At 51.5% G+C, this 23,739-nt stretch overlaps 1 protein-coding gene and 1 long non-coding RNA gene across 2 annotated transcripts in view; one reads left to right on the top strand and one right to left on the bottom strand.

Annotated features, from left to right (window-relative positions):
* LOC144947520 (protein phosphatase 3 catalytic subunit alpha-like) overlaps positions 1–18,444 on the top strand; it is a 48,211-nt gene extending 29,767 nt beyond the window's left edge. Inside the window, exons 10-14 of the mRNA XM_078876737.1 lie at positions 1,450–1,524; positions 3,152–3,236; positions 10,970–11,067; positions 11,384–11,413; positions 17,289–18,444. Coding sequence (XP_078732863.1) covers positions 1,450–1,524; positions 3,152–3,236; positions 10,970–11,067; positions 11,384–11,413; positions 17,289–17,581 — 581 coding nt within the window. The 3' untranslated portion in view covers positions 17,582–18,444. The remainder of the gene's footprint in view (positions 1–1,449; positions 1,525–3,151; positions 3,237–10,969; positions 11,068–11,383; positions 11,414–17,288) is intronic.
* Positions 18,445–21,350: 2,906 nt separating this feature from the next.
* Positions 21,351–23,537, bottom strand: LOC144947521 (uncharacterized). The gene is made up of 3 exons (XR_013640074.1): positions 23,515–23,537; positions 22,815–22,852; positions 21,351–21,389 (listed from the first exon to the last, which is right to left on the bottom strand). It is a non-coding gene; the product is annotated as an uncharacterized LOC144947521 (long non-coding RNA).
* Positions 23,538–23,739: the final 202 nt, after the last annotated feature.

The following is a 23,739-nucleotide window of genomic DNA, read 5'->3' as shown; positions in this document are numbered from 1 at the left end:
CCACAAGACACAACAGTCACTGCATCTCATCTTGATAATAGGAGCACCGGGCATACTCCTTGAAAGTGACCTCCTGCGGCAACACTCCAACCTATCTTGAAGTGAAGCCGGACCGTGCCGCTAAACCTTCCACGACCAATCTAGATTTGAAGTTTTCGTGACTGCAGGGATCCATACTCTTTGGTTCTTTCGGTAAAGTCATGTAAGTATAAAATAAATATGAATTAAATCACGACGTTTCGGGCGCAACACAAGCGTCCGTCATCAGGTGGGACAACCACAGCAAGAAACAATTGCTGAAGTGGGCAAAAGGGCTGCTGCAACAAGAGGCCATATAGGCAAGAGAAGGGGGGAGGAGCCAGGGAGGAGAGACGACCACCTGAGGAAGGTAGCCGCCAAGGCAGAAACCAAGTGGTCAAACGTGGTCCAGAATACTGGTAAGGTATAGCTGGTGGGGAGCCAAAAGCACCCTCGGTGCTACCACGGACATCAACGATGGCCCTTGCATTGTACTCTGTAGCCGAGCACTCTGCACCAGTATGGACCAGAAGTAAGCATAACTTAAGCTTTTCTAATTTTCCAAATATACAAACATAGACATAACTTCAACCGAGATGATGATTCAAATTGAGCAATCAGTGGAAGGATGTAATTAACCAAGTTTAAACTTTAGCTGCCGTGCAGTTTACTGCTAAACAGCCAGTTTATATTTACTCTCATAATCATATCCATATTGATTTTTATAATTTTACAGTCATATCCAGCCTGATACACCACCATCACTAAATAAATTTTGATTTACAACAGTGTTTCATTCCCATTCGCCATTCATCGTACAGGCACCGTACATTTATTGTACAAGCACCAAGATGGTTATCTCTCCCCCCCGCCTCATTGGCTCCTCCTTGCCCAGCACCCTATATAAAAAGCACGTGTTTCTGAATAGCTCTCTTCATACGCTACAGCAATTTTACTGGAGCAGTTACACCTGATGACGGAGGCTTGTGTTGCTTCCGAAACGTAGTGAGTTAATTTATTTAAATTTTTTACCTACGTGACTTTACCGAAAAAAACAGAGTACAGAAGTAGTCACCCACTCGACTTATTGATGTACCAACTCTGTACTGTGTAGCCGAGCACTGTGCACCAGTATGGACCAGAAGTCGTTACCCACTCGACTTGTGTCGATGTCCAACTGAAAAACTGCAATGCGGCAGCGTATCACTGGGACCCTCAAGTCGACCCCAACACACCTGGCTGCCCGTGCTGTTACCACATCTCTCTTCTGCCAGCCTCTTGGCACCTGCCGGGTCTGTCCTGTGACCCCCTCCCGCCAGCAAAGAGCCATCGACGCTTCACGTGGCTCTTGGGCACATGCGACGAGGTGACTTCACCACCGCTTGGTGGAAAATGTCGCTTTGTTGTTTTTGCTGTTGTGCCTCTCCACAGTTACGGAGATGTTGGTGAACGTGTTGAATATCTGCTCGGACCATGAGCTGGAGGCAGACGGAGATGAGATTGACGGTGAGAATCATCATCACCAGCACCCACATCACCATCATTACCAGCACTAACATCGAAATCAGCCTCAGCAGCATCTGGATCACTGTCAGCAGAAACATCAGCAGCATCATCATCACCAGTACCTACATCACCATCATTACCAGCACTAACATCGAAATCGGCCTCAACAGAATCTGGATCAATGTCAGTATCAGCAGCATCACTATGACCAGCGTCACCATCATCAGCAGCAGCAGCAACATCATCTCCGGCTACGTCACTATCATCTCAACCATCTACATTATAATCGGCATGATGATCCTCATCATCAGCATCGTCTGCAGCAGCTGCAGCACTACCCCCCCTCTCTCAGCCCTTGCCCCCTGGTGTGACTGAGCTACTATGGGACAGCTCTACCTGTTCTACCTGTGCCCGTGTGATCACCAATGTCTCTTGCAGATCCGGGTGTTTATGGCCAAAAGAGAGGTACAGATAGTGGCTCTGCTCTGCCTCCAACTCTGTCTCTCCTCTGAGTGTCTTCCCTGCCTGTCTTCCCTGCCTGTCTCTGCCGTGCTGCCTGACAAATCTAACCCCGAGACTCGAGATCTAAACCAGGAACTGAACTCTGCGACCAATGTGAGAGTGGTTGTGTGAGTGAGCGGGTGAGTCGGTGGATCAGTGAGATCGCGAGTGAGTTGGTGGGTGAGTAGTTGAGTGGCTGGGTGAGTAAGTGAGTGGTTGAGTGGTCGGGTGTGGGTGGGTCCAGGTCAATGGGTGAGAGACCCGAGTTTGTTTCCCCCCTCATGTCCACCTACACCAGAGACGATTATCTCAACCGGTCCTGGGCCTCCCCTAGGTCGACTCAGCCGCAAATGATTACCTTTTGTGGTGTGTAGTAAACATTGCCACTGAGGAGACAAAGGCGGCCGGGCATGGTGCTGGCCACCCACCCCATTGTGTGCCGTGCCGGCCTTCATAGGTGCTGCTCGCTAACAGCATTTGCCCCAACAGCCTGTGTGGGTTACCTGAGGCAGCTTTGCCCGTGTGTGCGGTGGAGATGCAGTGCCTAACGCTCGTGCAGTGGAGATAACAGAGACGTCGATCACGACTCCAGCTCACTCCTTGTCTTTCTCCTCCCCCGTGTTGTTGTCTTTCTCCTCCCCCATGTTCCTTTGTCTCCTCCATGTGCCTCCTGTTGTCTCCCCGTGTCTCCCTGTCTCCCCGTGTCTCCCTATGTCTCTTTGTGTTTACTCCATCTTCTCCGTGTCTCCTCGTGTCTCTTCCGTTGCCCCGTCTTCCCGTGTCTCCTCGGTCTCCACCTGTCTCCCCCTGTCTTCCGGTGTCTCTTCGTGTCTCCGCGTGTCTCCTCCATCTTATCCGTGTCTCCCCGTGTCTCCCCATGTCTCTGCGTGTCTCTTCGTTTCTTCCCGAGTCTCCTCCGTGTCTCTTTGTGTCTCCCACTGTCTCCTCCATCTCCCCTTATCTCCCCGCATTTCCCCGTGTATCCTCCGTGTCTCCCCGTGTCTCCTCCGTGTCTCCCTGTGTCTGCCCGTGTATCCTGTCTCTCCGTGTTTCCCCCTTTCTCGTTCGTCTCCTCGTGTTCTCCCCGTGTCTCCCCGCGTCTCTTTGCATCTCCCTGCATCTCTAGGGGCCTCTGCGGCCGCAAGGAAGGAAGTCATTCGCAACAAAATCCGCGCCATCGGCAAGATGGCGAAAATCTTCTCTGTGCTGAGGTGAGAGAGGGAGGAGATTCTTGTTAAAATCCGAATTGATTGCTGCCCCAGCAGCAAAGCACTTGCATCACCAGCAACTCACACCGTGTACAGTATGTACAGTGTGTACAGTACATGCAGCACGTGCACGCGTACCGGCAACTCGCACCCACCCTACACCGTGCTCAGCCTCTGCAGAGGCCATTGTTCCAGTGGCTAGGAGCTGTTGTGGGTCCGATATGGACCCCGACGCCTGCTGTATATTTGGAGTTTTCATGCCTCTTGCTCTCTCTCCCCGTGGTGGTCATGTGGAATTTTCTCCAGGTAACCTCTGCCTTTTCTTTCTCTACATTCAGAATTAACATCACGCGTTGAGAGTATTTGGCTGCTGCTAGAAATGTCCACGCGATGATATCACCAACTTGGTTGCGAAGCTATCATTTGTATTAGCCAGGGTCGCTTCTGGAAAAGAGCTACACAGTCCATTCTCCGATAATGTTGCGTGTTTTTCTAACGCGAATTGGACATATCGCAATTGAGTGAACGAAACTACGTCGCTTGAGTAGGAAAAAGTGATTTGTGATATGGCTTCCTCGGCGTAGCATCATCGCACAAAGCATTGGGATGCTGCTGGATGCTTCTCGATGGTACCCTTACACGCACCTAGTCTTTGTTCAGCCTGAATTATGCATCTCACGTGTTATCGCAGACTGTGCTTTACCCTCTTTATTATATATTATTTATTAAAGCGTGATATTTCCACAATGCAGCGTTCTTCAGGAACGCAACTACTACCACGTTACAGTTGAACAGACTTCATAGCTCAGTGAAGCATTACACCTGGTAAAATAAAACTAGAATAGTTACAACGCGCACGCCGGCCCTGGGCCTCCTCCTCCGGCCCTCTGTCCCTCCTCATGATAACGATCCATTCAGCGGCTTTAAGGCGAGGCAGAGTTGTTGAGTGGTCGCGATGTCACCGGGAATGGATCTCTGAAGGGCGGCGGGGAGTTCCGTACGCGAGTGGGGGGTGCGATCGTCTCACTCGGGGCGGTGGCGGCGATCACAATTTGGACGTCACCCTGATGCTGCTCTATTTAAGACCGGAAGCAACAGGAGAGCTTCACCATTCTTGCCCGATGAAGCTGATTGTAACTATCAGCGAAACATCGTACTCAAATTTTAAAATGCTGTTGATTCTCTCTTCAACACACCGGTGGGCTAAAGAAGTGAATTATTTTGTCCTTTGCAAAACGTGACACATTTTTTACCGTTTGGCCGTGTCAGGTGGTGGAGGGTTACGACACATTTATAAATAACGCGATCTGACCCAACAACATATATAATGAATAATATTGGTCGCGAAAGCCTACGTGTTAAATTGGCACAACATCACCACTTCCCTGGCCCTGTCCTCAAGCGGAAGTCGAGGGTCTGTCCCATAGTTTTACCACGGAAGGGTCCCAACGCCCCAGGACTCTCACTTGTCCAGCTCTCTGGGTCACTCACCGGGGCCTGGGGTGTAACAACGTCGAGGCATTGTGATGAAAGTGAAATGTCTGGCTGTGGTGGTCGCTTCTGGGGGGCAGTTAGAGGCAGTCGCCCTCCAGGGGGGGGTGGGCGAAGGAAGAGCGATGCTGCTCACAGGTGGTTCGTTTGCTGGTCATCTCAGTCGGTCAACCCGATGGCACCCGCTGGGTCTGTCCCATGGTCGCCACGGAACTGGGGTGGTCGCTCAGCCGTTAAGACGATGGGTGTTGCTGCGGGAGCGCCACCCCCCAGTGAATCTGAGGAGCCGGAATGGAGGGGGGGGTGCGGGGGTTTGGGGGGGGGGTAAAGCCTTAAGCATCCAGTGTCCTGGTGAGCGAGGCTCTTTCTTCGCTCCACGGTGCTAGCAGAGCATCGTGACGCCCCGGGGGTGGATGTGGCCCTGACCCCTGAGGCCTCCTGAACAACACCCAAGGAGCGCTGCCTGCGCGCAGAAGTGACCTGGCTATCACAAATGATAGCTCAACAAAGTGGTTCATCATTGTCGTGTGGGGATCTATAGCAGTGTGCGTGGTGTCAGGAGGGAAACAAATGAGGCCGCTCCTCTCGGTCAATGCCTCGTACACCGCACACTGCGGCCATGATGTGAGGTCAAGGCAGCAGTAGGGCAAATGGACTACTAGGTTGGTGGATAACCACGACAGGAGCTGAGAAAACCACTACACCATAGCACCAGCGCCAGGCCCACTCAGCAGAAGCCCGGGGCTTTACATGCATATGCACCGCAGGTAGCCAAACGTGGCAATAGGAGGAGGGGCCAATCGAAGGCTTAGGGTGTTGGTCAATAACAAAAAACCCACCTAGAAAGATGTTAAATCAGAGTTCAGAACGGCAGAGATGGTTGAGCGACGTAGGTAGTAGTGGTGAAAATAGCAGAGAAAGCATGTATAGGAATATGTTCAGCAGCAGCAGCAGCCCGGCGCAGAGGAGTGGGATTAATGATGCGGAGGCCGGAGGGGGAAACCCAAGATGAAGAGGGCACAAAATGTACGAGAAAGCATAACATGAAAGAAAAGATGACATTGCTAAAAAGAAGAGAGCTGGTGGCGGTTATAGCGAAGAGAAGGCGGTAGTAGTAGTGGTGGTGGATGCTGTGTAATGCAACTCCCTACCTCAGTGGGGCAGGACGGTAACGCTGTGGTGGATGTGAGCAATGCCATGGAGGGGGGAGGCCAATTCCAAAATCGGCTATTCCCCTCATGCCGATTGTAGCCACCACAGCGGTTGAATGGGGGCTCTGGACGGGTCCGAGGGGCTGGTAACCCCTCCACTGTCAATTAATTACCACAAAACCGTGGGAAAAATATCCAGCTAAGTTTGCGCCGGAGGCCCCGGGGGTACAGGCGTCTATGACGTCTCTTGGCCAAGCCCCATTTGGCGGAGCCAGGAGACTTAATCCTTACCTTCGGGGTTGTTCCAGAATCAGCAGAAGCGCCACTGCAGGTGGCCACGTAGAATGTTCGAATGCTCACTGCAGAGTAGAGGCTGCCACTCATCTGTCTAGAGCTAGACTGGTACCGCCTGGATCTCTGCGGTATTTTTGAGGTCCGGTGGACTGGCTCTGGCTCGTACCACCATCAGGGGTGGACAGTCCTCTACTCGGGTCAGGAGACTGCCAAACAACAGGGTGTGGCTCTTCTGAACTAAGGAATGAAGGGGCCGTGGGAGCTTGGCGGTGAGGTGTGGAAAGCTGTAAGTCCCATGCTACTTTGGGCTCGCCTTCCCATCAGCCAGAGGCGAGGGGTGGTGGTGGTTACTTATGCCCCCACCAAAGACGAACATCCGTGGAGGAATGTAGGCAAGGCCAATGAGTGAGGTGCCTTCAATGACCTCCTGTCACAGGTGCGAGCTAAAGTGGCCCCTCAGAAGAGAGTTATCCTGTTTGGTGACGTTATTGCCCGAGTGGGTCATGATGCTGGCACCTGTGCTGGAATGATTGGAAGGCATGGGCCAGATCAACACAATAACAAAGGTAGGAGGCTGCTAGAATTATTACCAACACGTTGTTCCGGCATCGGTGCATCCACACATCATGGATGCACGCTGGGTCCTAGCGAGAACATCTGCGGGACTATATAGTGATGAACGGCAGATGCAGGCCCATGTCCTTGACACCAGGACCTACCATGGAACTGATCTGCCCACTGACCATCACCTTGTCATCTGTAAGATGCACCTGCCATTCTTCCACTCCAGTGGTAGGTGTACATCCAGGACCCCATTCAAACCCACAGTGGCCTGGTCTCAGCTAGCTGATGAAAGTTGCAAGTGAAAATTATATCATCACTTGCAACTGGGGTTGGTGTCGCCCCCACCCCCTCCTGCTGATGCCGAGGGGAAATAGGTGAGGTTTAGGACTGTGGCTCATGCAACTGCAATGGCTGCTTTGGATACATGTTCTAAGCCTCCCCAGAGAACCCTGGCTGACGGAGGAGGTGTTCCAGCTGGCTGAGAAAACGCGACAGGCCCACTCACACAGTCTACAGCATCCCACTTCGGAGAATGAGGAGGTTTACTTCAGCCTTGGCTCGGAGGTTTGGAGAGCCGTAAAGTGCTGTAAGGATGGGTGGTGGTCGCGGGTTGCTGAGGAGATGGAGTCTGCCTCAGCAGCTCGTGATCACGAATCACTAACTGTATCAAAAAAGTAACTTGCAGCACCGCACCTATCACCGTCATTAGGGAAAAGAAAGGTTATCTGATCTCCGACCCTCAGAAACAGGTTTTGCAGATTTGCTGAGCATTTATGCGAGGTCTTGGGGGAGGGGAAATCCCTCAGCCCAGAAAACATCATGGGGCAAAATAGAGATGACCCTGCTGAGGCTGCTGTGCCTTCAATATTGGAAGAAGTCACCCCCTATGAGTGGCTGGCTGAAGTGCCATCTGTGAAGGAAGTACGGAAGGCGATCCAGAGTCTGAGACCAGGAAAAGCGCTGGGCAGAGATGATCACAGGTGGCTGTATCGGCGGAATTTCCATCTGGTACAGATACAATGAGAGGCTGATTCATGCCAATGTGCGGTCGAGGGAGGGCTGCTTATTGGTCAACCATGTTATGTATGCTGATGATCTGGTGATTGCAGCTCACTCAGAGAAGGAGTTTGAGGTGCTGCTGCTGAACTTGGATTGTGCCACTAAGAGGTGGGGTCTTACCATCAGCCCCACCCAAACCAAGCACCTGCCTGGGTATTTTGAGCCATGAAACACTCCACCCCCTCAACTCCCAATTGGTGATGGGGTAGAGGCTGGAGAGTTTTCCATACCTGGGCAGTATGCTCATGACCAGCTCCGGTTTGACAGAAAAGGTCTCACTCCGAATCAGTCGAGTGGCATTATCTTTTCAACGGCTGCGTAACGCTGTGTGGAAGCTACCAGATCTGTTATTCTACACAGAGCTTCGCGTCTTCTCGGCCACGGTCATTCCCTCACTTCTTCGCCGTTTAGAAATATTTAGGTTGGCCTGCCTGCGATCCATCCAGGGTTTAACCAGGCTGGATAATGTGAGGAGCTCACAAGTCCTTGAAAGATCTGAACAAAGTCCCATTGGTGAGCTCTTCCGGCAGGAAAGGCTGCGTTGGCTGAGTCATGTAGCCCGCACGCCCAGCCACCGCATGCCTAAACAGCTTTTGTTTGGCCAGCTAGAGGGGCCTACATGGACATGGCATGGGCTAGAGATGAGATGGAGTGATGTGGTACAAGAGCATGCGGAGCTGAGTAGACTTGCCAATGACTGGTACCAGCGGTGTCAAGATCGATCTCTGTGGAGGAGGCTCATGAAGGAAGCCGTGTTAACATCACCGCGAAAAGCAGATGTTGTTGTTGGTTGCTGTGTGAGGAGGCTGCAGGACCCACCCTGGAAGGTTTTAGGCCTCCAGCCTGGGAGCTGCTGTAGGGAGGAGGAAATAGGAAATGCAGACACACAAAAAATGAAATTACTTTCTTATAATAATGATTAACATTCGTCAAGTGGAGCATTTCATCCGTAGATGCCAGTGCGCCACGCCATGCATGGAAAGCATGGAAATAAACAGAATCTGCTGGGTAAACGTGTGTTTAGATTATTTGGCTGCTGTAAATGTCCACGTGATAAGCCACTTCATTGAGCTATCATTTGTGATTGGCAGGTCTCTTCTGAAAAAAAAATCTAATAGCTCAGTGGGCTTTACCTGATGAAATAAAAGTGGTTTAGTTTTATTTATATATTTTTTTCATTTGCTTCCTTTTCCTATACTTTGCAGTCCTATTGCGTTTTTCTGTTGTTTTTGTTGTTTGTTGTAAAATTCTAACCCTGTGCCCCGACTGGACATCTGTAAAAAAAATAGCTTTGTAGCTCATCGGGTTCCTCCTCCAAAATAAATAAATATTCTGATTCTGATAAACGGGCTAGAATTAGTGGGGAGTAAGCGGCAGTTTGAAGAGGTGAGTTTTCAAGACGGGACTTAAACATATCGTCCTCTCTTTGGAATGTTCACACTTAAATTCTAACTTAGCAATCTTTGAAATACGTAATCAACCAGGCTATGCGTTAATTGTGTGTTGACCGACCCTCTGTGTTGTATTACATTACATTTCGATATTTTACTAGGTTTTTTAATTTTAGTGTGTCCTTCTCCTGATTTTCAGGCTTGCTTGCCGTGTCATCGCACTTGCAGCACCACGTTTTGTTGTCCACTCATTGATATGCTAATTTTTTCTCTAACCCCCCTCCCTCTCTCTGCGTCCGCCCTCCTCTGTCTATTTAAGGCCACCCCACAGAGACGACCACCTCTCTCTGTTACCTGTGTTGCTCTCTCTATGTATCTTGGTGATATCTGTCTGCTAATATGTCTGTCTATAGTTTTCTGGTTAGATTTTATGTCGCTATTTCATTATACCTGATGATGATTGCTTGTGTTGCAATCGAAACGTCGTATTCTATTATTTAATGTAATTTATTATTTTATCTTTAGACGTGACTTAACCGAAAGAACCAAATAATAATTCCTGCAGTCACGAAAGTTCTAAAATTAAGATTGAACCACTTCTACGGGGAAGTTTTAAACTTATCTTCTTTTTTCTCTCTCTCTGACTACTTGTTCTCTCTGCCTGTGTCCTCTCTTTGGAATGTTCACACTTAAAGTCTAACGTAGCAATCTTTGAAATACGTAATCAACCAGGCTATGCGTTAATTGTGTGTTGACCGACCCTCTGTGTTGTATTACATTACATTTCGATATTTTACTAGGTTATTTAATTTTAGTGTGTCCTTCTCCTGATTTTCAGGCTTGCTTGCCGTGTCATCGCACTTGCAGCACCACGTTTTGTTGTCCACTCATTGATATGCTAATTTTTTCTCTAACCCCCCTCCCTCTCTCTGCGTCCGCCCTCCTCTGTCTATTTAAGGCCACCCCACAGAGACGACCACCTCTCTCTGTTACCTGTGTTGCTCTCTCTATGTATCTTGGTGATATCTGTCTGCTAATATGTCTGTCTATAGTTTTCTGGTTAGATTTTATGTTGCTTGTGTTGCAATCGAAACGTCGTATTCTATTATTTAATGTAATTTATTATTTTATCTTTAGACGTGACTTAACCGAAAGAACCAAATAATAATATATCGAACGACCCTGCTTGTCTCATTGGCAAAGAACAAAGCATTCTTAAGCTTGGAAACTGCACTGGCAAAAGCCCCATCATCACCCCAGGAAAATGAGCCTTGACCTCAGAGTCCTTCGAAGACGGTGATCTGAAGATCTTGGGGACCTTGTTTGAGAGGTAAATGCAGGTTCAGTTCCTGTAAATATCGTGGGGTTTAACCCATTAGAGAGCCTTGTAGGTCAGCAGCAGCAGGATCTTGTCGTCCACCCCGATGCTTGACTGGTAGCCAGTGCAGAGGCAAGAGAGCGGGAGTTATCATTATGTGTGTGTGCTTGCGGGGATGGTGTGGCGCATAATAACTCCAGTGGCTGCATTCTGCACGAGCTGGGATTCTGGCCAGCACCTAAACAGTGAAGAGGAGATAATTGTTACGAAGTTTTGGATTTAAGGGGTTTACGGTGAAGCTCTACAGAGGGAGAGAGAGGGAGAAATTGGCCTCGGTGTCGCCCGTGTGGACGACGCGTGCTCCTGCATCAGGGGACTTGCAAACGGTGCCAGCCAACTCTCAGCTGCCGTCCCTCTCTCTCCCCATGTGTCTCCCTCTCTCTCTCCCCCGTATCTCTCTCTCTCTAGGGAGGAGAGTGAAACAGTTCTGGCTCTCAAGGGTCTCGCGCCATCAGGAATGCTGCCCAGCGGCCTCCTGTCCGGAGACAGGGAGATGCTGCAGAACGGTGGGACACACGGGGAGACACGGGGGAGATACAGGGACACGCAGGGACATGAGGGGCACGAGAGACACACAGGGACACGTGTGGACACGCGGGGATACGCGGGGACACGCAAGGACACACTGAGACACGCGGGGACTCACGGAGACACACGGGGACACATGGAGACATGCGGGTAGACACGGGGACACACAAGAGGACACGGGGAGATACGGGGCACGCGAAGGGACACGGGAAGATACGGGGATGCGAGGAGACACAGGGACATCGGGGGATGCACTGAGAGACACACATTTAATATCTCTCTTTGTCTCCACAGCCGCCATGGAAGCTTCTGGTGGTGGAAAAGGTAACAATACGGCCATTGTGAACCCCACCGACACGGCCATTGTGAACCCCATTCACACGGTCATTGTGAATCCCACCAACACAGCCATTGTGACCCCCATTCACATGGCCATTGTGAACCCCATTCACACGGCCATTGTGAACCCCACCGACACGGCCATTGTGAACCCCACAAACACGGTCATTGTGAATCCCACCAACACAGCCATTATGACCCCCATTCACACGGCCATTGTGAACCCCATTCACACAGCCATTGTGACCAACACGGCCATTGTGACCCCCATTCACACGGCCATTGTGGACCCCACCGACATGGCCATTGTGAACCCCACCGACACGGCCATTGTGACCCCCACCAACACGGCCATTGTGACCCCCATTCACACGGCCATTGTGGACCCCACCGACACGGCCATTGTGAACCCCACCGACACGGTCATTGTGACCCCCACCAACACGGCCATTGTGACCCCCATTCACACGGCCATTGTGGACCCCACCGACACGGCCATTGTGAACCCCACCGACACGGCCATTGTGAACCCTACCAACACGGCCATTGTGAACCCTACCAACACGGCCATTGTGAACCCCACCGACACGGCCATTGTGAACCCCACCAACACGGCCATTGTGAACCCCACCAACACGGCCATTGTGAACCCTACCAACACGGCCATTGTGAACCCCACCGACACGGCCATTGTGACCCCCACCAACACGGCCATTGTGACCCCCATTCACACGGCCATTGTGACCCCCATTCACACGGCCATTGTGAGCCCCACCGACACGGCCATTGTGACCCCCACCAACACGGCCATTGTGACCCCCATTCACACGGCCATTGTGACCCCCATTCACACGGCCATTGTGAACCCCACCGACACGGCCATTGTGACCCCCATTCACACGGCCATTGTGACCCCCATTCACACGGCCATTGTGACCCCCATTCACACGGCCATTGTGAGCCCCACCAACACGGCCATTGTGAACCCTACCAACACGGCCATTGTGAACCCCACCGACACGGCCATTGTGAACCCCACCGACACGGCCATTGTGAACCCCACCGACACGGCCATTGTGAACCCCACCGACACGGCCATTGTGAACCCCACCGACACGGCCATTGTGAATCCTACCGACACGGCCATTGTGAACCCCATTCACACAGCCATTGTGAACCCCACCAACACGGCCATTGTGAACCCCACCAACACAGCCATTGTGAACCCCACCAACACGGCCATTGTGAACCCCACCAACACGGCCATTGTGAACCCCACCGACATGGCCATTGTGAACCCCACCGACAAGGTCATTGTGACCCCCATTAACACGGCCATTGTGAACCCCACCAACACGGCCATTGTGAATCCCACCAACACGGCCATTGTGAACCCCATTCACACGGCCATTGTGAACCCCACTGACACGGCCATTGTGAACCCCATTCACACAGCCATTGTGAACCCCATTCACACGGCCATTGTGAACCCCACCGACACGGCCATTGTGAACCCCATTCACATGGCCATTGTGAATCCCACCGACAAGGTCATTGTGAACCCCACCAACACGGCCATTGTGAACCCCACCGACACGGCCATTGTGAACTCCACCGACACAGCCATTGTGAATCCTACCGACACGGCCATTGTGAACCCCATTCACACAGCCATTGTGAACCCCACCAACACGGCCATTGTGAACCCCGCCAACACGGCCATTGTGAACCCCACCGACACGGCCATTGTGAACTCCACCGACACAGCCATTGTGAATCCTACCGACACGGCCATTGTGAACCCCATTCACACAGCCATTGTGAACCCCACCAACACGGCCATTGTGAACCCCGCCAACACGGCCATTGTGAACCCCACCAACACGGCCATTGTGAACCCCACCAACACGGCCATTGTGAACCCCACCAACACGGCCATTGTGAACCCCACCAACACGGCCATTGTGAACCCCACCAACACGGCCATTGTGAACCCCACAAACACGGCCATTGTGAATCCCACCAACACGGCCATTGTGACCCCCATTCACACGGCCATTGTGCACCCCATTCACACGGCCATTGTGAACCCCATTCACACGGCCATTGTGAACCCCATTCACACAGTCATTGTGAACCCCACCAACACGGCCATTGTGAACCCCACCGACACGGCCATTGTGAACCCCACCGACACGGCCATTGTGAACCCCACCGACACGGCCATTGTGAACCCCACCGACACGGCCATTGTGAACCCCACCGACACGGCCATTGTGAATCCTACCGACACGGCCATTGTGAACCCCATTCACACAGCCATTGTGAACCCCACCAACACGGCCATTGTGAACCCCACCAACACAGCCATTGTGAACCCCACCAACACGGCCATTGTGAACCCCACCAACACGGCCATTGTGAACCCCACCGACATGGCCATTGTGAACCCCACCGACAAGGTCATTGTGACCCCCATTAACACGGCCATTGTGAACCCCACCAACACGGCCATTGTGAATCCCACCAACACGGCCATTGTGAACCCCATTCACACGGCCATTGTGAACCCCACTGACACGGCCATTGTGAACCCCATTCACACAGCCATTGTGAACCCCATTCACACGGCCATTGTGAACCCCACCGACACGGCCATTGTGAACCCCATTCACATGGCCATTGTGAATCCCACCGACAAGGTCATTGTGAACCCCACCAACACGGCCATTGTGAACCCCACCGACACGGCCATTGTGAACTCCACCGACACAGCCATTGTGAATCCTACCGACACGGCCATTGTGAACCCCATTCACACAGCCATTGTGAACCCCACCAACACGGCCATTGTGAACCCCGCCAACACGGCCATTGTGAACCCCACCGACACGGCCATTGTGAACTCCACCGACACAGCCATTGTGAATCCTACCGACACGGCCATTGTGAACCCCATTCACACAGCCATTGTGAACCCCACCAACACGGCCATTGTGAACCCCGCCAACACGGCCATTGTGAACCCCACCAACACGGCCATTGTGAACCCCACCAACACGGCCATTGTGAACCCCACCAACACGGCCATTGTGAACCCCACCAACACGGCCATTGTGAACCCCACCAACACGGCCATTGTGAACCCCACAAACACGGCCATTGTGAATCCCACCAACACGGCCATTGTGACCCCCATTCACACGGCCATTGTGCACCCCATTCACACGGCCATTGTGAACCCCATTCACACGGCCATTGTGAACCCCATTCACACAGTCATTGTGAACCCCACCAACACGGCCATTGTGAACCCCACCAACACAGCCATTGTGAACCCCACAAACACGGCCATCGTGAATCCCACCAACACAGCCATTGTGACCCCCATTCACACGGCCATTGTGAACCCTATTCACACGGCCATTGTGAACCCCACCTACATGGCCATTGTGAACCCCACCGACACGGCCATTGTGAACCCCACCAACACGGCCATTGTGAATCCCACCTACACGGCCATTGTAAACCCCACCGACATGGCCATTGTGAAATATTAGTACCTGTTATTGTCTGCTCACAGGTTATCCCCATTGATGTAACCTGACTCGGCATGCATTTTAAAACATGTAATATTTGATGATTCGCTTCCAAGCAGCAATAAGTCTCTAGCTATCCGAACAGTTAACATTTTTATTTCTATCCATTTCGATAGATTCTCTAATTAGTCTTGGCCAGTTGTAGCTGGTTTCTCACAGAACTTCAGCATTATCAAAATCAATTGAGTGTCCGTGTTGGCATGCGTGTTCTCCTACTACCAACAGTTGTGTTTGGGTGTCGTTAATATTCCTTTGTTCTTTTAGTCTCGTGTTGATCATTCGTCCTGTCAGCCCAACATAGAATTTGCCACCTTTTGTTGATAGCTTTGGTAATACATCTTTAGTATCAGATATTCATTTCTGTATTTTATGTACCGTGCCAAATTTGACTCAGGCGTTTTGTTATTCCAAACATCTGCCTATTTTTTTAGTTACTTCCGCAATGCATGGTATTTTAACAGTTTTACTTACTTGGTCAGTTTCAAAGCTCGTGTTATTTTAATTTGGTTTTGGCATTCAGTGCCCTGTTGATTTGTGGATCATTCTAACCGTTCAATTGCAGCACTTCTTTAACATATTTAATTTCACTTCTCAGACTATCACCATTTGACAATTTCTTAGCCCGATTGTATGAGCATCTTGATAAGAGAGGATTTCTGTGCAGGGTGATAGTGTAACTCTTCATTCAGATAGGCGTCAGTGTGCATTTCAGATCGTTCTATGCTCTCCTTGTCAGTGAGTCTGCTCATGACCCCCCTGTGCTTTGTGGCACTCCTACCACCCATAAAATTGTCAACCCAGATCTGTGCACAGTACTTGCGACGATCTGCCATCTGAGTGTGATCAACCTGGAACCAATGCAAAACTCGAGACCCTGGCACCATCATCGGTGGCAGAAGTGTCTCTGTCCATCGTACGGCTGCCAAATAAGACATCGCCGCTCGATTACATCCACACGTCGATTATTAAATTGTGCTCGAACGTACTTGCGCCGCTGATTGTTCACCTGACACATATTTTATCCACCGAGGGCTGTTTTCCCAGAACGGTTCAAAATGGCGCAGGTAACACCGCTCCTGAAAAAAAAGTGGTCTTCAGCCATAGTGACTCCACAAACTAATGCCCGATCTAAAACCTGAGTACGATTTCAAAGATCATGGAGCTCCTTTTGCCTGAAGCGGTTACTTCCCACATACAACAGGCAGATTCGACCTATTGCAGTCGGCGTACCAGAAGTTTTTCAGCACTAAGATGCCTCCGCTAAAGATCAATGATGATCTCTACAAGAATCTGGATGACCGGTGCACCGTATCATTGGTTGACCTAGACCTTTCAACTGCCTTCGACACCATCGACCATGAGATAGTCATCAGACGGCAGAGGTCAAGATTCTGTGTATTGTGTATGGCATGGGGTGCATTGAGTCATACCTGCATGGTCAATCACAGTTCGTCAATCTAGGAGACGGACCGTCATCGCCTATGCTGTGCCTAGTTGGCGCTCCGCAGGGGTGCATCCTTGGGTCCTTCCTATTTTCAACATACGTCTCTCCCATCGCCAATGTCATCTCATCGCTTGATATCAAGTTCCATCAATATGGCTGATGATACACAATTGTACACTGCAGTGAAGTCAAAGTTGGATATGGAGAGCCTCAGTTACCCTGGAAGATTTCACATAAGGGGTGCACGTGGTGTGCATGCAAATTAATGCTGCTTAATCCGGAAAAATCTAAAGTTCTGCTGGTTGGCATTCAGTCTCAGGCGAAAACATTTGTCGGAGAATCAGGTGTGGTGGTCACAGACTCCAGGATTTCAGTTTTTTTACTCGTATCTAAAGGGCACCATACTCGACCAGAATATGTTGTTTGATCATCATGTGCAAAATATAGTCAGGTCCTGCAATTTTCATGTCAGGGCTCTATGACACATTCGACCACTATTGAGTTGTCACGTAGTCAACATGGTGTGTGTAGCATCGTATATCGACAAGGCCCCATTATTGCAACTCACTACTCTGTGGGACGTCTGGTAAAAGCATTGCCAAGCTGCAGCGTGTACAAAATTATTTGGCACGTATCGTGACGGGTACTGCAACCTCACCGACACGGTTATTGTGAACCCAGCCTGAACCTTGGCAGAAAAGATGCACACATCTCACTGTGCCTGCGTCCCCCCCCCACCACCCTCCCTCTCCCACCCTCACCCTCCCTCTCCTCACTCACCATTCCACTCCCTCCCTCTCGCCCTCTGCCACCACAGACGCCGGGGGGGTCCCTGGCTCTGTGTCGGGGAGCGGGGGCCGTGGCTTCTGCACGAGGATCAGCTCCTTCGAGGAGGCTAAGGGCCTGGACCGGGTGAACGAGCGCATGCCACCCCGCAGGGTCGGGGCGCCCCTCACCCCCACCTCCGCCGAGTCCCCCCTAACCCCCACCGAGCCCCCCCCCACCCTGCCCAGTGTCGTTGTCGCCACGGAGGAGACCCCCGCGGTGGGGCACGAGGAAGGGGGGGAGGAGGGGCCCCCGCCGACCACGGGAGGAGCGACGGACGTGTGAGTCGGTGGGGGGTGGGGGGAGGGAAGAGGGTGAGGTGGGGGGGAGGGGGGAGATAAAAGGGGGAGAGGGTGAGGGAGGGAGAGGGACAGACACGGGAAGAGAGACACAGATGCATACAGACTTGCACAGAGACACATACACAGACACACAGATGCATACAGAGATACATGTACTCACACAGAGACACAGACTCACATGGAGACACAGACTCAGAAACACACACACAGAGATACACACACATAGACCCTTAGACTGACACAGACCCATAAACTCATACACAGAAACACAAACTCACACACAGACTCACACATACACAGATATCCATAGACTCACACAGATGCACTGACTTACACAAAAACACGGACTCCTACAGAGACAGACTATCACAGAGACATTCACACAGAGACACGCAAACTCACCCAGGCTCGGAGACACACACATAGACACTGAGAGACACAGAGACCCATAGACGCATAGGCTCTCGGTTATACACATACTGTCACAGAGAAACAGACTCTCATAGACACAAACTCTCATAGAGACACACAAACTCTTACAGAGGAACAGAGACACATAGACTCACACAGAGATGCACAGGCTCTCAGAGATACATAGAGACAGTTTCACACAGACACATACAGACTCGTACAGAGAATCGCACCAACTCTCCCATTTTCCTCTGCTAAGTTGCTGCATTTAAGTTCATTAACAGCTGCTCACCGGGTGAGGGAAGTAGTGTGGCGAGAAGACCGGTGAGTGGCGAGGCTCAGGCTGGCTGATGGTGCTGGTGGTGGTGGGGTAAAGTGTGAGTGCTGAGTGAACGAGAAATTAACATGACAATGAAAATAAACTCTACCCTGAGAGACTGACTCCTACTGCTCACCTATACACCCACACCTCACCCTCTCATTCCCCCACTCACCGTCACACTCTCATACACGTCAAACTTGCATTCACCCACACCCTCTAACCCACTCACCCACAACATCTGCCTTTCGCCACTAAGTGGTGGTGACATCACTATTGTGCTTGTGCCAGGCTAGGTACACCTTGAGGGCAAGTTAAATGTTGCAGGGTTGCTGGCAGGTGACGGAATAGACCCAGGTGCCATGGGTTGACTGAGATGACTGGCAGATGCAAGTCATCTGTGCTCCCCAATGTGCCACCTCGCTGCATTTTATCCATCTGGTGCTCTGCTCTCTCTGCCCTCTGCTGTTGCTGGAGGGCGACCACCTCCCAACATTCCAGTAGCCTCAACGTGCACCATGTCTGGCACTGCCCAGTTGCGTCCTTCACAAGCCTCCTCCACAGGCCGATCTTGACACCGCCGGTACCGGTCAATGGCAAGTCTACTCAGCTCCACATCCTGCTGTACCGTATCAGTCCATCTCTTCTCCAGCCCGTGCAGTCCCCATATTAGCTGCTTGTGCGGTGGAAATGGAGGCGTCAGTCCCCCCCCCTGCCCCCCTCGGATTATTCCGTGATATTCCTTCACATGGTCCCGAACGGCGCTCGCTTGTGACGGAATACGGAGACGATGCCCGGCTGCAATGAACTCTTTATTAACGACACAACTCACATGATCAAGTGAGAAAACTTGCCAAGTTGGGGGGATTCCTAATGCTAGACGGCAAGGTGAATCGGAGGACATGGGCCCTGGGCCATCTCTGCTCCCCAATGTGGATGACGAGGTGAATCGGGGCAACAATGAAAACGAACAAGAGGCACTGCCTCACCAGTCCACGGAGTTCCAGTCCCAGGTTATTGTGGCCCCTCGCTCTCTGGAGAACACGAGTTGCCAGGGTACGATCCAAGTAGAATAGCCCTACTGGTGCAAGGGCACGGCTTACGCAGAAGAAAAGGCATCTTGGGTGCACCATGGCCGTGAACTGCACACCTGGGGTGGGTCAGGGACGCGTGGAAGCCACTTCGTATTCATATTGCCGGGATTCCCCGCTCCCTGTCCCACTGGATCATGATTGCAGGATACGCAGAGTTAACCCAATAATCCTAGGACTAGCTACACCCAGATACTCTGGTTCGTGTTTGTCACAAGGTGAGTCGCGATCGACTTGAAACCCTTGAGCACTTGTGGTGCCACAGCAACGGAGCAACTCCGCCGGTGCTGCTATCCCCTCACCCCTCCACACAAACACACGCACTCTCACTAAACACACACATGCACCCACAGGGTCTCGTGGGGTGGGGGGGTCACCTGGTACCATGGGTTTTTACTCGAGGGGCCACTAGTGGGGATATCCCACGGTTTCCCAGTGCCAGGAGATTGGCCGACCCCCCCCGGCCGAATGGCATTGCGGCCCCGTGAATTAGCTTAAAATTGTATGGGCACGACGAAGCTCACCGAGCGAACCGCCATGAGAACACTCAGCACAGAGAGATAGGGCCTCGGGGGCAAACACCCAGCGAGCAGCGCATAAGAGGAGATGGGAGGGAGGTTCCTGAACCGACTGAAGCTGGACACCCGCGAGGCGGCCACCCCAACCAAACCGGTTTTGGCGGGGGTTGGGAGGGCAGGTGCGTAGACAATGGGTGAAGGCGCACCAGAGGATATCGTTCCAGGTAAGGGTGGGGCATTGGTTTAAAATCGAAAGGTAGGCGCCCGATTGGCCACGCAGGGTAACACCACGTGACCCTGGATTTTTGGATTTGGAGGGGACAATGGGAGGGGAGAGAAAAAACATGCAGTTCTCCTTGAGCGGGGGAGCGACCCAGTCCGACTCCCAGCCGCTCGCAGCGTCCGAGCGACACTGGCGAGTGCCGCTACAACCCGACCCCAGGCAGAGACCTCTCGTGCCTTCATCCCTCCGGCTCCCACCGCGTCCGTACGACTCCGTGAGTATGTCTGCGGGGTGAGAAGTAGGCGAGAGTACACTTAGGGATTGAATAGGGATAGGCGAAGCACTGCTCGTTGGGTATTTACTCTGGGCCACCCAGGGCTTGCTATAGACGTGCCATTAATAAACTTTAGCACAGAGGATCCGTGTGGTGTGATTTTTGTGGGTGTGGGGAAAGTATCGGCGTAGTGTGTAATTCGAGCGTGTGTGTGAGGCAGCGCGGGTAGTAATTAACGGCTCCCGTGTCCGTGGAGCCGCATGATTTCTGTGTGTGTGGGGAGAGCGTAGGTGTGGTGCGAGTGTGCAGGCGTGTGAAGCGCACGTGTATTCCATCGTAAACGATCGCTGACACTCGCATGCGTGTTTCCACAGGGCATTTTACGCAGTGTGTTTTCGTAGCGACGATTGCATTAACGGTGGGGGCGCGCGTATATTATCATCAATCCGGCCGTCGTTTTGCCCGCGTGCCCGTGTGCTTTGTTTGCACAGCGGATTAAAGCCGACCCAACGGCAGGTGGGGAGGGACGTGTGCATATTCATACGGCTATTTTTTGCGCGAGCCGTGGTGAGCGGGGGTGTGCCCCCGCAGGCACGCGCTAGCATGCAACCACCTCTGGACATTTGGGGTAGTGTACATGGGGAGTGTGAGGGGTAACTCCAGGCGGTAGGGAGCCAGCCACTTTCCATGTTCCACAGACAGGATGCTGGTGCAGGGAGGCCGATCATCCGATCGGCGGCAGCGATCCTCCGCGAGGTGCAATGAGTCAGCCTCGGGCAGGGAGTGAGTGTTTGCGTGTGTGAATGTGCACGCGCGGACGTGTGTGTGTATGTGGAGCTCACAAATCCTTGAAAGATATGGACACATTCCCATCAATGAGCTCCTCCGGCAGGCAAGGCTGCGTTGGCTGGGTCATGTAGCCCGCGTTTTCAGCCACCGCATGTCCAAGCAGCTTCTGTTTGGCCGCATAGAGGGGGCTAAATGGGCACGACACGGGCTAGAGAAGAAATGGAGTGATGTGGTACAGGAGGATGTGGAGCTGAGTGGACTTCCCGACAACTGGTACCAGCGGTGTCAAGATCGGCCTCTGGAGGAGGCACGTGAAGGACGCTGCTACTGGGCATTTGGAGGCAGTCACCCGCCAGCAACAACGGACGGCAGAGGAGCGACGCTCACGAAAACGAGCGGAGCGCCAGGCGGCTATAATACAGCAAGTTGGCACAGAATGGGGTACATCTTGGTGCATCTACCAGTCCTCTCAACCAACCCATGGCACCTGCTGGGTCTGTCCCCATCATCACTCGGCGTCACATAAAGTCAGTCCCCCCCCCTCAAATATAACGTCACAAACCTCTGCCCCCCCCCCCCCAAATATATAAAACATACTTCAAATCGTTTTAAACTATTGTCATTGTCGTGTGTACTTAATGTGCCGCTGCACTCCGATGTTGTCGGAGAAAATATGTATTAAAAAGTATATTTAATTAAGTAGAACGTGTTTATATTTATTTAAAGTTGCGCATTTTGATGTGACGTCGCATTTTGATGTGACATCACATTTCTCAAACCCTCCTCTCGTCACACATCGTCAGAAATGTCTGACCCCCCCAGGTGCGTGGCGTCATGAGGATAATGGGAAAAATTGATGCACAAGTGCGAATTGGGGAACTCGCCTTGATGGGATCCATTTTCGTTTCAAATATGCTCGTGGTTCCATGCCTTGTAGGAACTGTCTTTTTAAAAAATATTGCTGCATAGAAACGCCGTCCGGGACTAAAAGCAACGGAAAAAATGTACTGAGATGGCGTGACAGTGGAGGCATTGGTCAGTGAATACGTGAATGTACCTCCGGGCATGCAAATGCTCATACCGCTAAGGTACCGTAAACGAATAGTCACTACATGCGCCGAGTCTTCGGTTCTAATTGCTCCATCAAATGCAATGACTCGCAGATTGACGTTAGCGGCAGCAGAAAAAGTTGTACAAGCGGACCAGAAGCCGTTCAGGTGTTAAATGTCAGTGAGAGACCAATCACTTGCAGGCAGGAACCGTAATGGCACACATGACACCAGTATCTATCGATACGGAGGTCTCAATAGAAAAGATAGTAGCAGGAGTTACTCGCGAGGTTCCGTCAATGGAAGAAAGTTGGCTAAACCAACTATGTGACGAGAATGCAGAGTTGTCAGAAGTCATACTAAAATAACTACTCCTGCAATTCTCTGATGTATTCATCAGAGGGCAGTATGAAGTAGGGTAGACGAGCATCACATTGACACAGAAGATTCTCCCCCAATTCGGCAAAATTCATATCGTATGAGCCCTGTCGAAAAATCACACGTACAACAGGCAGTGGATGATATATTAGTGGCGTACATACGTTTTCCATCCACCAGCCCTTGGGGTGCTCTCGTGGTGCTTGGAAAAAAGGCAGACGGCAGTTTAAGGTTTTGTGTCGATTTCTGCTGCGTTGGATTTTGGCAACTTCCTTTAGATGAGGCCCAAAACAGCATTCCGCACACCTCAAGGCTTGTACGAATTTAATTGTCTTCCGATCGGGTTAAAATCTGCCCCGGCCACATTCCAAAGGCTCATGGAACTGGTTTTAGTGGGACTAAAGTGGGAGTCATGCCTGATATATTTGGATGACGTCATCGTGTTCACTCGTTTGATTAACAGCTGCAGCGATTGCGCATGGTGTTATCTAGGGTATGCTCAGCAAACTTAAAATTAAATCCGTCTTAATGCCATTTTGATGGAAATGTTGGTGCGATATTTGGATCACGTGGTGAGCGAGTCGGGTGTTGCTACGGATCCCGAGAAAAATGCGTTTGAGTGAAATTGACCAACCCCCAAATATGTGAGTGATGCACGTGTTAACAGCTACAAAACAAAAATGTCATTGAGGGATGGAAGAAGAAATGGCCTTTGTCACGCTGCGCGATCGGCTCACGGATGCTCCACCCTTAGCATAGCCAGAATTATCCCTGCCCTTCATCTTAGACATGGACGCCAGTGATCTAAGTATAGGGGCTGCCCTATCTCAGCTAAATGACGGGGTTGAAGTAGTAATCACTTACGGTAGTCACGTTCTTTCGCCGGCGGAGCAACGTTACTGTGCAACTCGCTGAGAATTTCTGGCAATGGTGAACTTCTTGCAGCAATATAGGCCCTACCTATATGGCAGGAAATGTACAGTTTGTACCGATCACGCCACCCTACAGTACTCCCTGCATATAGACCAGCCGTCTGGTCAGCTGGTGCACTGGCTAGAAAAATTGCAGGAGTATTACTGGTAGGAACCA

This window comes from Lampetra fluviatilis, chromosome 45 (genome assembly GCF_964198595.1).
Source record: "Lampetra fluviatilis chromosome 45, kcLamFluv1.1, whole genome shotgun sequence".
Classification (NCBI taxonomy): Eukaryota; Metazoa; Chordata; class Hyperoartia; order Petromyzontiformes; family Petromyzontidae; genus Lampetra; species Lampetra fluviatilis.
This window is presented reverse-complemented; position numbering and strand designations above follow the sequence as displayed.